The sequence below is a fragment of the Simochromis diagramma genome, unplaced genomic scaffold (genome assembly GCF_900408965.1).
Source record: "Simochromis diagramma unplaced genomic scaffold, fSimDia1.1 OVJJ01000481.1, whole genome shotgun sequence".
NCBI lineage: Eukaryota > Metazoa > Chordata > Actinopteri > Cichliformes > Cichlidae > Simochromis > Simochromis diagramma.
This window is the reverse complement of record NW_024386898.1, coordinates 2,438,285-2,454,578: the sequence shown is the minus strand read 5'-3', so window position 1 is coordinate 2,454,578 and position 16,294 is coordinate 2,438,285. Positions and strand designations below refer to the sequence as shown.

The 16,294-nt window shown below is 40.0% G+C and overlaps 1 protein-coding gene across 1 annotated transcript in view; it reads left to right on the top strand.

Annotated features, from left to right (window-relative positions):
• wdr11 (WD repeat domain 11) overlaps nt 1-16,294 on the top strand; it is a 60,548-nt gene that overhangs the window by 23,465 nt on the left and 20,789 nt on the right. Inside the window, exons 11-16 of the mRNA XM_040034468.1 lie at nt 4,903-4,987; nt 7,848-7,954; nt 10,422-10,497; nt 12,452-12,560; nt 13,730-13,851; nt 14,369-14,516. Of these exons, the coding sequence (XP_039890402.1) occupies nt 4,903-4,987; nt 7,848-7,954; nt 10,422-10,497; nt 12,452-12,560; nt 13,730-13,851; nt 14,369-14,516 (647 nt within the window). The remainder of the gene's footprint in view (nt 1-4,902; nt 4,988-7,847; nt 7,955-10,421; nt 10,498-12,451; nt 12,561-13,729; nt 13,852-14,368; nt 14,517-16,294) is intronic.

Below are 16,294 nucleotides of genomic sequence, written 5' to 3'. Positions count from 1 at the left end.
GAGAGAAGCAGTCAAAGTTTGGATTTATTAGTTTTAGATCGGCATAGCAATTTTGTTTTCCCTCCTCACTACAGTAATGATGCATAAAATTATGAAAGTCTAAATTTGAAGGGGAAATTAAGAGCAGGATTGTGTTTCTTTTCCTTCATTTTGCCATTGCTTTTCATGTGTGTAGACATGCGCGCACACACACTCGTGGTTCTGTGCCAAATTCCATTTTAAGTCTAGGCAGGCTGCTTTTCGCTCCCCGTTGCAGCAAACCTTCAGTTTAGTTGTCAGGCTGAAAAATAGGCTACACTTTGTCCCCTGACACTGGACACATAAATTAATCATACCTTAAAGATACATTGCCTGCTTCATACCTACAGACAGGCAGATGAATAATAATACCTTCAAGCTCTATGTCTTACAACCATTTTCTTGGTCTGTTTACTTTTGCTGTCAGGTCCACAGTTATGGAAGACAGAACTTTCTTAAGTTCACTGCACATTATCGCCTAATTAGTGCAATAGTTCTAAAAGAGCTAAGGGGAAAACCTAAAACTGTTAATAGCAAATTGTCTTAGGTGTGTGTGTGTTTTTGTTAAGGAGTGAAATGAATGAAGAGGTAGCAATAGTAGAAAAACTGACCCTCCCTCCCCAATTTAACAAGGGATTGGAGTGGCTGCTCGTCCTGCTGCAGATGGTGTGGGGTGACTTGGCACAGCTGGCTCTCGGTAGCATTTTGAATCTAAAGCTAGAACAGGATGATTAGGTTTTCTTTGCACATCATTTGGCAAGTCCCCGTTGTCATCTTGCACAGTCAAGTAGTTAAACAGTCTCTAGCTGCATTATTGAAATGTGTCTTTTGTTCCACTTCCAGTGAAATGCCTTGTGAATAATAAGTTTGAAGGTCTGGCTAATTACACCGAGGATTTAGAAGGAGAATCACAATCTCCGCTGAAAGGTGGAGGCAGCGTCCAGATAATTCAGAAGCTGAAGTATGTTTAATTAAAATGGTATCTTGAGGCTAATGCGTGTCATTTATAGCCACTTTATTTTATTAGTACAGTTAGAGGGAATGCGCACACAAAGTACAAGTTACAATAATATTAAATATTGCATTTGGAGAGTTGGAGCCTGTTACTCGCTGTGTCATTGCGCTCAGATTACTGTAATGTCTTAACTAATGTCATATATACAATTCCTGTATGCAAATACAAAGCACTAAACAGTCTGTCTCGAGTCAAGATCTCACTGTCAAGATTTTTTCAATCTACAGTTTTATTTTATTTTATCTTTTTGTGACTGTTTTCAAATATAGTTTACTGTTTCCTGTTGTAAAGTACTTTGTGAATTTGAAATGTGCTTAATAAATAAACTTTTTAAACTTACTTTACCTACTTACGCTATCATCAAATGCAAAACGAGTCAAGGTTACGTTGTCTTGATGCGCACTCAACCATCCAGGTAAGTAAATCTTTAGGTTGTTTCTGTTTACGAGTCGTTTCTGTTCATCTTGACGCAGCGTTTTCAGTGGGAGAAACGTTTCGTCACTCATCCAAGTGACTTCTTCTGTCTCAGCTGACTGCAGGCTTCCCCAACTTTATAAACAGTACATTTGCACAATAACTGAAACCAGTCCATTGAATGAACAATGGGCTGTGAGGTCAGTTCCTTGATCATTAATGATCAATGAGTCAAAGTTACAGTAGCATTTCTCACCTCCTCAGTATTGATGCCACGGTTGGTATTCTAGGGGGTGTTGGTATATTTTACCTGATCAGTAAATCCAGATTGATTCACGCATGAGTGCTTGGCACATGCAGTATCATTTTCTTGGCCTCTGTTCCAGTCGGCATTGGCTTCTCCCTAATGTGTGCACAAGTTAAAGAGGAGAAACACTGAGTTCTCAGTTATGAGACACTAGTCAGGGGAACAGCTAAGGATACAGACTTTTTACACCTTCTATTAGTGCAATTAAAGCAGGAGATGCACCTACTGCTGATGGTGTGAAAGCACTGAGGTTTGAAATTGCCTTCCACAGTTTCATCACAGTTAGACAAAGTGCAGGGATTCCCAACTCTGTTTTCTTCATTTCCGTCTCTCACTTTCCCCTCTGCCAGTCTTTTTTGCTCTTGTTCTCCTCTCTTAGGAAAGGTTACAGAAGCTCTGCACCCAAGGAGCTTCCCAAAATCACTGCTGTCTGGTCTCCTGTTTAAAGAGTTGTAAGCCTTGGGGGATCTGACAGCTCCATTACTGATAGGTACAAGGCCCACACCCTTCTTATTCAGTGGCTTATACAAACACTGACAGACTGATATCCCTCCCAGCCTTCTAATATTTATTTATCCACACTTTCCTGACAGCTACACTCCACTGTGTGGTTTGGACCAGAGAAAATAGATGATTTAAATAAAGTATCAATAAAGCAAAATCTAAATTTATCAATAACAAATATACAAAAAAATAAACATGAAGGCAGCTACTGTGCTTCAGAAAGCAAAGCAATTATCGGATTGATGGATTTTAATTATCAGCTCCAGTGGCCTGTCAGAGAGGAATCGGGATTGTAGCCCACAAAAGAATCCATTCAAAGCTTCCACTTTGTCTCTTTTCTTTTTCTATCTTTCCCCCTTCTCATAATTTGTTGGGTTCATTTGCAGATGGAGTTCAGATCTGTCATCACTTGGTATTGAAACATTAATTTTTGGATTAGCATAAAATGATTTCTGGTACTCTCAAGGAATTCATGAGGTTAAATGGGAAGGTGCAAGAATCTGTCTAAATACGCTATTAATGAAATATTTTGCTACACATTCTATACCAGCAATAAAAAAAGAATACTATAGTATATTACATGAAAATGACATAAAATGCCAGTATGATGACACAAAACTAAAATATTTATTAGCTTGTACCTGGCTGAATGTTTTTGCATCGTCCCCACTGATCCCAACTCTTCACTGTGATAACATCTGAATGACCATTTGTTCAGGACTGTGTGCTATGTTGCTGAATGCTAAGATGTTTTCCAATGACTTTTAATGCATTTGGCTGATCTGAGCCTTGACCTTGTTGCTGTGTTGAAATCCTCAGTAAACGCTAGCAAGGCTGTATCGCCAAGTACTATCCATGCCCAAGCCAAAACTGAATGTTTAAAGGATGAACTTTTGATTAAAATTAATGATTCATTTTTGTAATAGTTAACTCCCGCGGTCTTTTTGATAAAGGTTAATTTATGGTTTATCAGTTTATTTTATTACAGGACAAATAAATAGAACTGACAACCCAAGACATACAAACTCTGAGATATTCTTATTATTTTAGTCTCGATAGAAACTGCAAGGCCGACACTACCACTAGCACTATAGAAATAGCTGGTCAGAAAACATCGTATTTGTATTCTACATGAAATAAACAATAGTGTGGTCTTATTGAGCAAGTGCTAGAGGAGACGTATACACTCTCATGTCTGTGTGGTTAATATGAGACTACAGCCAGTTGTTGGTTAAGTGTGCATAAACACTGGGACTAGGAAAGACAGCTTGCTTGGCTGGCCTTTCAGCAGGCATGCTCACTAATATATTTCTTGAAGCAGCGACTTCTTTCAGTTTTGTTCTTCCAGTGACCTTGCCAAGCAGCTAAAGCATTGGAGTCATTATGCTGAGCCAAGAAGTGTATTCCAGATCCACATAAAACAACAACTTGACATTTTTACATGTGTTTTTAATAGATTAACAATCTCTGAAGCTATAAGGTGATAATTTGCGAGGTACAGAGCCTGACTAATCTTGCGTAAAGTAAACAAACACTGGCTGTGAGGAATCACGCTGCAGGAATGGCATCTCCACTCAGTCCTTCCCTGTTCAAATCCTGCTGAAGCATCTTTGTGCCCACACTACATGCCATCTATTAGCAGCACCAGGAGAAGGAAGAGGATGCACAAACACCCATGCCACACTGCCTATCACGGATTCCAGATGTTTTGTCAGCATGTGATCATAGTCACTGTGGTCACAGTCAGTATAATTGCAAAAACTAAATGTGTTTCTGCACCTGCAGAAGGAATGCCCCAGACCCAGTTAAATGCTTTCCAGGCATCATTAAACTTGAGTCTTCATTAGATATTAGATGCACCGCAGAGTTTGGGTTTTTTAAATAATAGTTTCATTCCTGATTGTTTTCAAACTACTTGGTAGTTTTTCATAGTCTATGGTTTAAAGCAAAGAGTGCAAATAAAGGATATTATTGCATATATAGGAAAATGAAATTGGGGTTTTTGCATATGTACAATAGGCATGATGCCATTCCACTTTGTAAATTAAGCTAAGGTGGGATATAGAGGCTTTAGAACTTAAACTTGTTCACATCCTTAGAAGATGCAAATGATTCAAAGTGACGACTCAGTTGTCTTAGTTTGATTTTTTTTGTGTATGAATTTATGTCAGGGCAAAAAAAACATTTCTTGTATTTGCTCAAAAAATGTTTTTTTTTTTTTTTTTTTTTTAGCTGCATAAGCAAACCTCAGAAAATCACATTTAAAAGTGCAATATGAGTATGAACAAATGTTTTTAAAAAAAGTTTGAGTTTGTGGGAGTGTCGACTGTCACTTGCGGTATTTAATCAGGTAAAGTTTAGGGACGGATCGAGCTGTTGTGCCGTTTTCAGCAGCAGATGAAACTGTGATGTTCTCAGGCTGTGAGCTGAATGACACAGGGTTTGATGTGTTGCCTCTTTCCACACCTACTGCAGTGACAGGGAACACACAGGGGTGTCACACTGACACATCGTGTCTCTGATACTGCTGGAGGCTAGATGCTGCTATGATATGTAACTCTGGCTTGTGACCTTTCTTCCTCTCTGCATCAGCCTGGCTCGTATGTCTTACTCCCTGCTCTCTGTTTCCGTTTGTTCTGCTTAGGCACGAGCAACGGGTCTGTGCTGGTCTACAACCTAACGAGTGGACTTCTCCACAAAGAACTCAGCGTTCACTCATGTGAAGTCAGGTAAGACTTTTGTTTCTGTTATTGTGTACAAATTTTTATTCTCATTTTTTTACACTTCAACAGTTCAGTCTCAGTAATGAGCAAGTATATGAACTCATGGCAGTCTTTAGCTGAAACATCAGCTAAATGACATGTTAGACAAATCCCAGGAGCCAGTCAGCTTGAGGTGGATTCAGGCAATTCACTGTCACACAATTAATGTCAACACACGTTTGTTTACGAGAAATAATTCCTATTTGGTTTATATTTTTTTCAAGTATTTATTAGAGTGAGGTGGTTTAACTCGGTACAATAATCAAATCTTGAAAAAAAAAAAGTGATTTATTGGTTTCCCACTGCCATTTACAGTAATTTACTTATTTGAGGGAGAAACTCAACACCAGTATTCAGACATGTTGTGGCACCCTTAGCTCTGAACACACACCAATCCCTGAAGTTTAAGCAGCTAATTAATTAGGCTGTCAATCACAGATCAAAGGGGCAGTTCAGGGAAGAGCAGTAATCTAAATTAAGAAGCTTCTTCCCTCTGTTATTAACTATGCATTTTAATCAGGAAAGTGATCATTAAAAACAGATGCAGTAAGAAGCTGTTGACATTTCTGCTAATTGGAACTCAAACACTACAAACACAATAAAAAGCTAGAATAAAACAGTAAAAAGTTTTTTGTTTTTTTTGTTGTTGCATTTTTCCTTGTTGTCAGTGGCGTAGCGGTTAATGCATTTGTCTTACATGGGAAAGATTCTCAGTTCAATTGACAAACCCAGCCTCAGGAGGAGGGTCACAAGCTAGTGGACTTCTAATACCTGTCCCAAGCTTGGATAAATGGGAGGGTTGCGTCAGGAAGGTCATCCGGTGTAAAATCTGTGCCAGATCAAACGTGTGGATCCATCCACTCTTGCGACCTCTTGGGAAATAAGGGAGCTGCTGAAAAGACCTCGTCCTTCTGTTTTGTTGTTGTTGTTGGTGTAACAGAGAAATCCAGGGAGGGAGAAAGCAGTGCATTGTCTGCATTCGTGTATGTCTCTGTGCCTTCTCAGAAAGAGATATAAAACTGTAAGACTGGTTACACATTAGGCAGAACGCTTGCTGGGCTGAATCCACATCACATATCATTTTACATATTTATAAGGGCACCATTCAGTCATGTCCAATTCATATCAAGTAAGTGTTCAGGCTGTTTATTCTAATTAGGAGACAGATTGGGGTGATGTTCTTGACTAAAATCTGACTTTGTTTCAGTGCAGTTTTCCTATTCTTTTAACTCATTTGTCCTAATGCACTTCTTCAGATCTGGTTAGCGATACATGCTGTATCTTCAAATGTACAAGATGTGATCAAAACTGTCCTTGAATTGGTCTATAAAAATCAAAAACCATACCCGATTTAAATTTTGCCAGTCCTCTGTGCCTGTGTTTTCAACACAGTGGCTGTTTTTTAATGTTTACATCACTCAGTGTAAGTCCCATTCTGACACTTTTACCTCTGTGATGCACTTTGGATCTCCTCCAGTGTGCCACTGAGCCTGAAATCTGAGCGGGGCAAGCGGTGAGTGAATGTGCTGGCGCGGCCAAAAAACTTTTCAGTGTACTGCGTGCCAGCACACGATCGTACGAGTCACAGTTCAGGTGATTTCTGCTGAATGTTTTCCGCCTGGTTGCCTCAGAATGTAAAACAGAACTCATTGTTAGTCACACAGTGAAGGACGAATTCACGATGCATAAATTTATGCATATTGACAAGATGACGAGCACGCTCCTGGTCCCATTCCTAACCTGCTCCGCAGGTAACAGCCACACTGGAATAAAGGCCCTATCTTTATTTACAGTCTTTGCGTAGAAAGCTGCCCCACAATGCAACCGCCAGACATCAGCACAGAGCCAACTGTGCTTCATTAGTTAGTATTCTCTAATGAGCAGCAAAACTATTTGACCAGGATTAATTAAGCACAAGATTGAATCAATTAATGCTGTTAAGAGATTGATTGGGAGCAAACACCATCCGTTCAAGCAGAGCCAGGGTTTCTTTAATGAGAGAAGTTGGTATCCACAAATACAAAACTTCAACAAAGTTTAATGAGCTGCGCAACACGAGCAGAAGTTACTTGAAACGCCTTCTGTGTATGTAAGGATTAAAGGGAGAAATGAGGCAGTGGCTTTTTCTGCCTGGTTACTGGTGACTGGGAGTTTGCTCTTCAGCAGTGACACTCAGGATTCATGTCTTCATCCGCTTGTAATTTGTCTCCTTAAACACTGCTCTGCACTCTCAGCATACAATATGTATTCCGTTGACCTGCCCGCTGCTTAAATACGTTTGCTCGTATTAAACAGATCTCATAGATGTTTCCCCCTGTGCATTTTTTTTTTTATCATATAAATAGATATTTTCTTCTCTCTTCATATACAGACACAGGTGGAACACAGTGCAGTGCTGTGATGTACGATCTTAGGTTTAAAGCTGTGTGTTTTATGAGTTTGGGAGAGGAGAGATGCTTTATGTAGATGAGTCCAGCAGCCGTTGCCCTGCACAGCCATGCCGAAAGAAGCCCAGTTTCTCAGCATCTCATTTACATTTAGTGGGGAAATCGACTAATTAATCATGTGGCTATTTACCATCTCATTACTGTGGAGTTTGTGCTCCCTCCACTGGGCCAGCTTCTTCGAAAAATATCCTAATCTCACACTCTCTAGCTTCATTTTGCTCCTTCCCAATCTGTTTTGGGCTTTAACGAAACCCATCTACCTCACACCACGCTTGGATGTATTAATGGGAATGTTTTACAGCTAGGCTGCATCTGTTAGATGGCACTATTTTTTTTTAGTTTAACTAAAAATCTTGTGTGTGCATTGATTTATTTCACAGGGGGATAGAATGGGTGAGTCTTACCAGTTTCCTGTCTTTTGCCACTTCTGCACCCAACAACATGGGGCTGGTGCGAAATGAACTGCAGCATGTCGACCTGCCTACTGGTGAGAGACACACACGCACATATTATCATCTATACCTGAGGGAACCAACCACAACTTTTGTATTATCCTTTGTTCTTTAGAGTTTTCTTTTGGCTTTCTGCACCCTTACCAACACAAAAAAAAAGAGACTTCAGTCTCTGTCGCTCTGACTTTCTCTTTTATCTGTCTCTCTTTGTCTGTGTGGTTCTCAAAGAGACACTTCCATTTTCCCTCCAGGGAATACTTGCACACTATCCAAATTAAGGTCCAAACTAAACAGTGTTAGGGCACCACCTAAGGAAGTTTAGCTCTGAAAGTGAGATCCATCATGATTTCTTACATGTCTATAGAATTATTGTGTTTCTGCCTCCCACAGGAGTGGAAATAGGAAATGCTGGATTTTCTGAGCTGAAAGAAAGCAGGATTTCTCTGTAACCTCAGGTGATGAGGAAAAGTATGTTTAATGGCTTCAGTGGAACTTTAAAAAATATGTGTTGTTGTTACTTCTTTTTAAAATATTAGAAAATCAGACACAATTTTTAGATGCAAAGAACTGATGAGAACTTTCCTCTTTTCCATAAGTCGTTTCTGCTTTGGTCAAATATTTCCAATTCCTCCAGGTTTTTTTATGGCTACAATAAAAAGAATTATGGTCACTATGGTGGTTCATTTACTGAGCCTTTGCCCTGTGTTCATTAGGACAATGACAAAGCAAGCACGACACTTTATTAACTGTCTTAAGCACCAGCATCGTCAAAGTTAATAGTCTGTGACATTACGTTTGGTTACAATACCACACGCCATTCAACACACTTTTTCATTCAGTTGTTCTTTAATACAAATTTAAAGACAGGTGACAAATTAAAGGAAAGGTGCTGGGTCACCTTGTGCTGCCAGAATAGCATCAATGTGTCTTAGCATTTATTCTACGTCTCTGGATTTAAGAGGTTTAAAGAGACGCAGAGAAAAGAAAACAGTATCTCCCTGTTTTAAACCAAGCAGTCGGACCATTATTGCTCGTGAAGTCAAGCTTTCGAGTTAGGAGCCTGTTTTGGGAGTTTAAGTTCTGAAAAACAGGGCAATATTTTTTTTTTTTCAGTAGAAAGTTTTCTTTGAGTTTCTGAGATAATGATGTCGTTGATTCAGAAAAACAGGACTATTTGTTTTGTTAACTGAATGCATTATGCTTCTGTGAATTTAGTATTCACGGGTTTCAAGTCTAAACAATATCCATACAGTATTTAAATTGCATTTAAAGAAGATTTAGAAAATTTGACATTTTTTTTAATGTTTAAAAGAACAATTACACAGTGAAGCTTTTACGTTTACTCCTGAACATTATGGTCTAGATTTTGTAAGTCAGATTCGCACAGATTTGTTTCTGTTACTCGAGCTTATGTGTGTTCATCTCAGTTAATCAGGGAAAGTGAACATGCGCAAAAGTGTGTTCTGCTCTTAAATGTTTTCACTTCACCCATTAATCCACTTAAAGGGCAACTCATGCCCTTTACAGCATTTCCTGATAAAGTTGAAGACTCATGGATGGGAAACTGTCTTCACGTTGTCAGCTGTGGTGGTACTTGGCTTCTGCAGCAGTGATAGCAGCTGTCCTAAATGGATATGCTGTTTTTCCTGTGAAAGGATTTTTCTAAGGTGCAGTAAAGATAAGCTGTGCACCCAGTTTGAAACGCCTCGTGTACAATGTAAAAATTTATTGCATAAATGTTGATGATTACTTGTTACTTACACATCCATGATCATTTCAGGCATCAACCCTTTGACTTGTCTTTCCAAAAAGAATCCATTCATGGAAGCGCTTCAGGTTCTGACAGTTTTTATGGTAATGAGAAGTCGAATGTAATTTTCCCTTTCTGGTGTCTCTGTTACTGTGTTTGCTCCACCCTGGGTCGTAGTTGCGATGTGTGTTTTTTGTAAATGCACATTTGACCTATGTGATTCTTCCTACTTTATATAAGTAAGGAAATAAAGGCATAAATGGTGAGCAGTGCTTCATAAGCCTCTAGTGAACCACAGCTCTCACCTGCCGTCATCAACACAACTGTAGGTTAAACTTGCAACAGGCACCTCTATCACTTGCACATTTCAATCAGGCCACCTTTCCTTAGTGCCCTTCGAAATCTGATAAGCACTTCCGTTGGCAAATGTGATGCAGTGCACCTGAAGGGCATTCTTGTTTTGCTCACAGGGCCACTTTGATGCTCTGCATAATGTCGAATTTCGTGACCGGAAAGTTGCGAGTGTTAAGCACGGATTAGAGCAGATGGTTAGAATAAGTTGTGTACAGCTTTCTCTCCTGGCTCTGACAAAAGAGATAAAACCAGGATGCACTGGCACTAAAAAGAAAATGAGATGGATCAGCTTTTTCACAGGTATAAGGAAAGATACCATCTTCTGTCTTCGATTATCACCTCCTCTCCTTCAGCCTCTCACTTTCTCCCTCTCGGTGTGTGTTTGTTGTGCTTTCCAGGCAGATGCTTTGCATTCAGAGGCGAGCGCGGAAATGATGAGCCACCCATTGAGATGATTAAAGTGTCTCATCTCAAGTAAGTCACCAACTCTCCAAAACACCAACAAAAGTAAATACAAATAAGAGGCACACACTTGCTGATGTTTCTACCTGAGATCTGCATTCATAAGCACAGAGTGTACATTTCACACAAAGGTGTGAGTGGTCTTGGGGTTTTGCCATACTCGGATCCAATTCTAATAGAAATCTGTGAAAAGGGCTTTAAAACTGAGAGTTGTCTTTAATTTGCTGTTTCATTCGTAATTATTCCCCGACCTTCATTTATTCATGTTGTGCAGCATTTTGGAAACTTCATTTTCTCTCTTTCATTGCCTTCTCTTTTGAAGGGGCTGTGTTATTCAGTGGAAAAAAACTAGAGCATTCATTTACAGTCATCACACATTTTTATAAAAATGAAACTATAAACAAGGTTTTCATACAGCAGCTGTTTATTGCATACTCTGCTGCTCTCTGGGAGACAGTCATTTCATCTTTTTTTCAAGGCCAACATCTTTTGTCAAGCTTCGTGTATATGTTACGAATGGCATAAGGTAGGTAATGTATTGTAATGGAAGGTGACATCTAATTATTCAGCCCACACTGGGCGACTACTGACGGCACATTTTACTTTATTGCCAGTGGCAACAAGTTTCTCCTCCTCTCATGAAAGGAACAGGCTAAAGTGGAGGCAGTAAATGTAAGGGTCAGTACAGAAGCCATGGCCACGAGAATGTTATATATGATATCACAAGCTGTAACACAAGAGGAGACAAGTAATGTACTCCTAATGGCATTCTACTAAGTAAACTGTATCCTCTCCACGAACTGCTTTCAAAGCTTGAGTAACAAGCAGTAAACCCACATTTGTCTCAGTCTGAACTGACCAGTGCATGATCTTATTGCTCTCCTTTTAATCAGCCCTAGTCCTGGTTTATGAACCCTAGCAAATTAGGGTCCACATCCACTTGGATGAGTGACAAAACGTTTCTGCAACTGAAAACGCTACATCCAGATAAACCGAATCAAACCCTGTGTGCTAAAGTTTGTGGACATATAGGCCTGAGAATGAACCCAGAGTGATTAGACATCGCCTTTTTAATGAATATAGAAACACTCAAACTCGAAGCGCTGACACAAGCCAAACACAGTCAACCTCAGTAGCTAGTCTCTGTTTAATTTTGCAAGACTTTGCTTCACCTACTGCCACCATTTTATAAGGCTTATGCTTACTGTTGGCTGATGACATGCAATTTTTCAGTTGCACTTACAATCTGTGTCTTGTTTTTCTGGCCTCTGAAACTGAGTTCACTCTAAAAGATCATCTGTGACTGCTCATACCACGTTTTGATTTTTGAGGGATTTTCTGCAAAATTAGTTTAAAAATGTATTTTATTTTATTTCCAAAGTTGCTTCTTTTACTCCAAAGCTGCACAGCCTCACTTTAAAAGGCAGCTAGGCTGTGTGTTACTGAGGTGATTATAATAGGGAGGAGAAAAAAGTACAATTACTGGGAGACTCATCACATCTTACAGGAGGCCACAAAGCACAATCTTATAATAATTATTACTTACTGTTTGTATTTACAGTGAAAGAAGACAATGTTTTTTCATACGCTTAAGTTCCTGTACAGCAGCTGAAGGTTAAATATTGGCTTCTGTGTAATTGCACAGTAGAACAACAGCTTGTTAGCTCGGTCACAGGTTTGGACAGTGATTATTTTGTGGATTTAGTCTGATAAACATCAGGTCACACGTCAGAATGTCTAATCTGTTGTACACTGTAAACAGTGGTGTAACTAAGCTAGAAGATAATATGGAGAGTTGAATAGAAAGGAGGAGTTGTTGTACCATATAAACACAAAAAGTCTTAGACCGCATAATAAAGAAAACTCGTGTCTTCATCATACATTGCTAACTTCTTACTTTATGCTACACCACAACAAGCCTTATATTGGTTGTTCAGAATGTATGTTTTGTGTTTTTCCTCCTCAGGCAGTACCTGGTGGTCGTGTTCAGAGACAAACCCTTGGAGCTGTGGGACATCCGGACTGGGACTCTTCTCCGGGAGATGGCTAAGAACTTCCCCACTGTTACTGCACTGGTACAAACACATTTACACACTAATAAAAATTAAATTTTGTACCAAGTAAAGAACAGAGTCCAGGCAGGATGGAGACGAGTGTCAGGAATGATTTTTGACAGAAGGATAGCAGCAAGAGTGAAAGAAAAGCTTTACAAGATGGTAGTGAGACCTGCTATGATATATGAATTGGAGACAGTGGCACTGACAAAAAGACGGGAGGTGGTAGCGGCAGATTTAAAGATGCAAAGATTTTCATCGGGAGTGACCAGGACTGACAGGGTTAGAAATGAGTATACCTGAGGGACACATCAGTTTGAACAGTTGGGAGACAAAGTCAGAAGAGGGAAGCCTGAGAGGGTTTGGACATGTATAGAGAAGAGAGAGTGGATGTATTGAATGAAAGTTGTTGAACATGGAGCTGCCGGGGAGGAGAGAAAGAGGATGACGATAGAAAACATTCATGGATGTAGTCAAGAAGGACATACAGAGGAGGATGCTGGGCATAGGGTGAGGCTGATGATCTGCTGAGGTGAGCATCCGAAAGACGACGACCAGTCGACCACAATACTAAGAGAACAGATCATCATCATGCTGGAATGTATCATTTCTGCTTTTAAATGTTCATTTAACTCCACACTTTATATTTTAACTTGTGTTACAAAGTGTTGCAAACACCCATTGTTGACTCTTTCCTGTGTTAATAGTCTCATACTTTTTGGCCCATCCTCGCCTTGGGTCATTTGAAAGATTAGTCTGGAAAATTTCCCCAAGCTCAGCAAACAGCAGTGGCTTCATTAGGCCAGAGGAATGCTCATAAAACAAGAGTTATGCTGGACAAACTTTACAGTGAGGCCGTAAAAATCGTCCACAGTGTGAATAAAAACGGCAGTAACCTTAATAATACATGCAGGCCTCCCCTAGCACCGTTTTGCTGTCTCATTTCCATATTGATTACAACCTCGACTCACCCAGACTTGTAGCCACAGTGCACCAGAATGTAGACAAGAGGGCTGAGTAAAACAAATCTCCTGCCTCCCTTAGTTTCATTTATGTGAGTGTGCAGATCTCCCTACTCTCAGTCTGTCTTTGTCTGCGGGTCATGCTGCAGTTGTTTGCTATTGTGTCCGCAAATGTGTTGTACGGATGGCTTTGTTACAAAAACCGCAATCCCCCGGTTATGTCAACAGGAATGGTCCCCATCCCACAACCTGAAGAGTCTAAAGAAGAAGCAGATGGCTGCGAGGGAGGCCATGGCTCGGCAGACTGTGTCAGATGCCGAGCAGAGTAGCGTTGAATCCTCAGTAATCAGGTGAGTGCTGTGGAGCTCCAGAATCTTGGAAGCCTTTTGACTGACATTTATGAAATCCAGCATTAAATCCATCTGGCTGAGATCGTATTTACTTTTTATGGTCCCAATGTTAGAACTTAAGAGAACAGACAGTCCAGAACAAATTCCTTAGTCCTTACTATGTTTCATTGAGAAAACATTGTAATAAAGAATAAATAATTGAAGCACATGTCATGTAGCACTCATGTGTAACAGCTGATATATATGTGCATATATGTGTCTAGTTTTTCATATTAGTTCAGCTTCTTGACAGTCTTTCTTCACCCCCTCTGGCAACTGCAGAGGTGAGGCCTCCTGCGGTACAACCACCCCTGCTGGGGAATCACTAGGCTCCTCATAATCGTAAAGCCCTGTCAAAGTGCGGAGCCGAATAACAAGATGTCCAACCAAAAAATTTCACACGAGAAAGTGTGAACAAAGACGAGCGCTTAGGTGGGAGAATAGTCAGTATCATTTTTTTGTCTTCTTCTCCCTACAGTCTCCTGCAGGATGCTGAGAGCAAGTCGGAGACAAGCCAGGCTATCTCAGCCAGAGAGCATTTTGTATTCACTGACACAGATGGGCAAGTGTACCACATCACTGTAGAGGGCAACACAGTCAAAGATGGTGCAAGAATTCCACCTGATGTGAGTCCCGAGACTGTCTTTTTTTTTTTTTTTTCCTTCTTCCTCGTCTCTTTACCTTATAAGCTCTTGTACTGCTTCAAGGTCGTCCACACCGATCCTTGCACAAAGCTATTTGTCCCCGCTTTATATCGACCTCTTTTCATTTTGTTAATATCATGTTAATCCTTTTTGTACACACAGATCATAATCAGGTTTTTCCTTTACATCAGTCTGTCTCTTGTCATTCCTTTTCCTTCTGACTGTGTCCTTTCTCTCTCTGTGTTTTTGTTGCTGTAATAAGTTGTGAGGAAAAATGTTAAAAATTTAGTTGAAACATTTGCATTTTCAAGATACTGGTGACAGTAAAGAAGTGACATTCCATTGTGCATTCTTTTCTTTAAATAGTGTATATGCAGAATAAAATATTCTGTCACCTAACCGTCTGGGCAAATTTGGGGCCAGGTTTGCAATACCATCAGAGGTTAGCATAGCCTACAAGGAGCTTACTGTGCACTCACTTCCTCTTGTGTGCCAATGAAATCAGTGAATCCCTAATTTCCTTGAGGATTAATAAAGTATTCTGATTCTGATTCTGAATATTGCTCCAACAACCTGCTGTGGCTGTGTCCACACACCCATGTTGTTGGCCATCCTTTGATTGCTGATCATTTCACAGTAGTTTCCCCCTGAAAGGGCTCATTTCAGGACGTTTTTGACAATGTAACTACTGATCACCCACCTTCCACCATCTGTTTATCTATTTACTCTCTGTTTCCTAACACACATTGTTTTTTTTACTGTATACAAGCAGTGGGGGAACTCCAGGCCTCAAGGGCCAGTGTCCTGCAGGTTTTAGAGATCACCCAGGTCAGCACACCTGAATCAAATGATTAGTTCATTACCAGGCCTCTGGAGAACTTCAAGACACGTTGATGATGTAATTTAGCCATTTAAATCAGCTGTCTTGGATTAAGGACACATCTAAAACCTGCAGGACAACGGCCCCTGAGGCCTGGATTTCCCCCACCTCTGCTGTGTACCATATCCATCACTTCCAGTCATTTTGTTAGCCAAAGGCTAATAAGTGCTCTTTTTTTCTTTTTATGTTCTTTATCTACTTTGGGCTCTCTTATGTTTAGAGGCTAAATATCTCCTTGGTGTTATGTGTTTTACTTTATATCTGCACTATCTTGTCACTTTACTCAAAAGAAGCTCTGCTTTCCGGTTGTTAGGCAGTGTCTGCCCAATTTTCCCCTCGATAAAGTAAATGCCACCACTCCCTCTTTAAAATCCTGTGTCCTTCAGGTTATTTGTGAGAACTTATGCAGGGGATGATATAGATTTTGGCTCCCCAACAAAATGTTGCCAACCTAATGTCTCTTTCAGTCATAAACTAAATGTAATCAAAGTAAAGGTTTCAAAGATAAATTGTACAGCGCTATGTTTTTTGCCAGTTTTCTCTCTTTTTTTTTTTTTTTTTTTTTTTTTTTTTCCCTGGGAACCAAACGGCCAGCTGAATGTCTGCGAATTTGACGGTGTCATCAGTTTGTCCCAGATAGCGTTTAGCAAATGTTCACCTCACTGATAGGGAGCAATGAGTCAGGCTACAGGAAAAAGAAAGCGTGTGTGTATTTATATGTAAAGCAAGTACATGTTAACCTAGCTATTAATCCGCTCTGACAGCAAAGTGTCCTCCCTTGTAAAAAGAAACGAGCTATTACTGAAGACAGGATTTCTTTTCACCCGGGTGAATCCAGGATGCATTGGTAACATCATGACTGTAGGATGGTTTGATTACC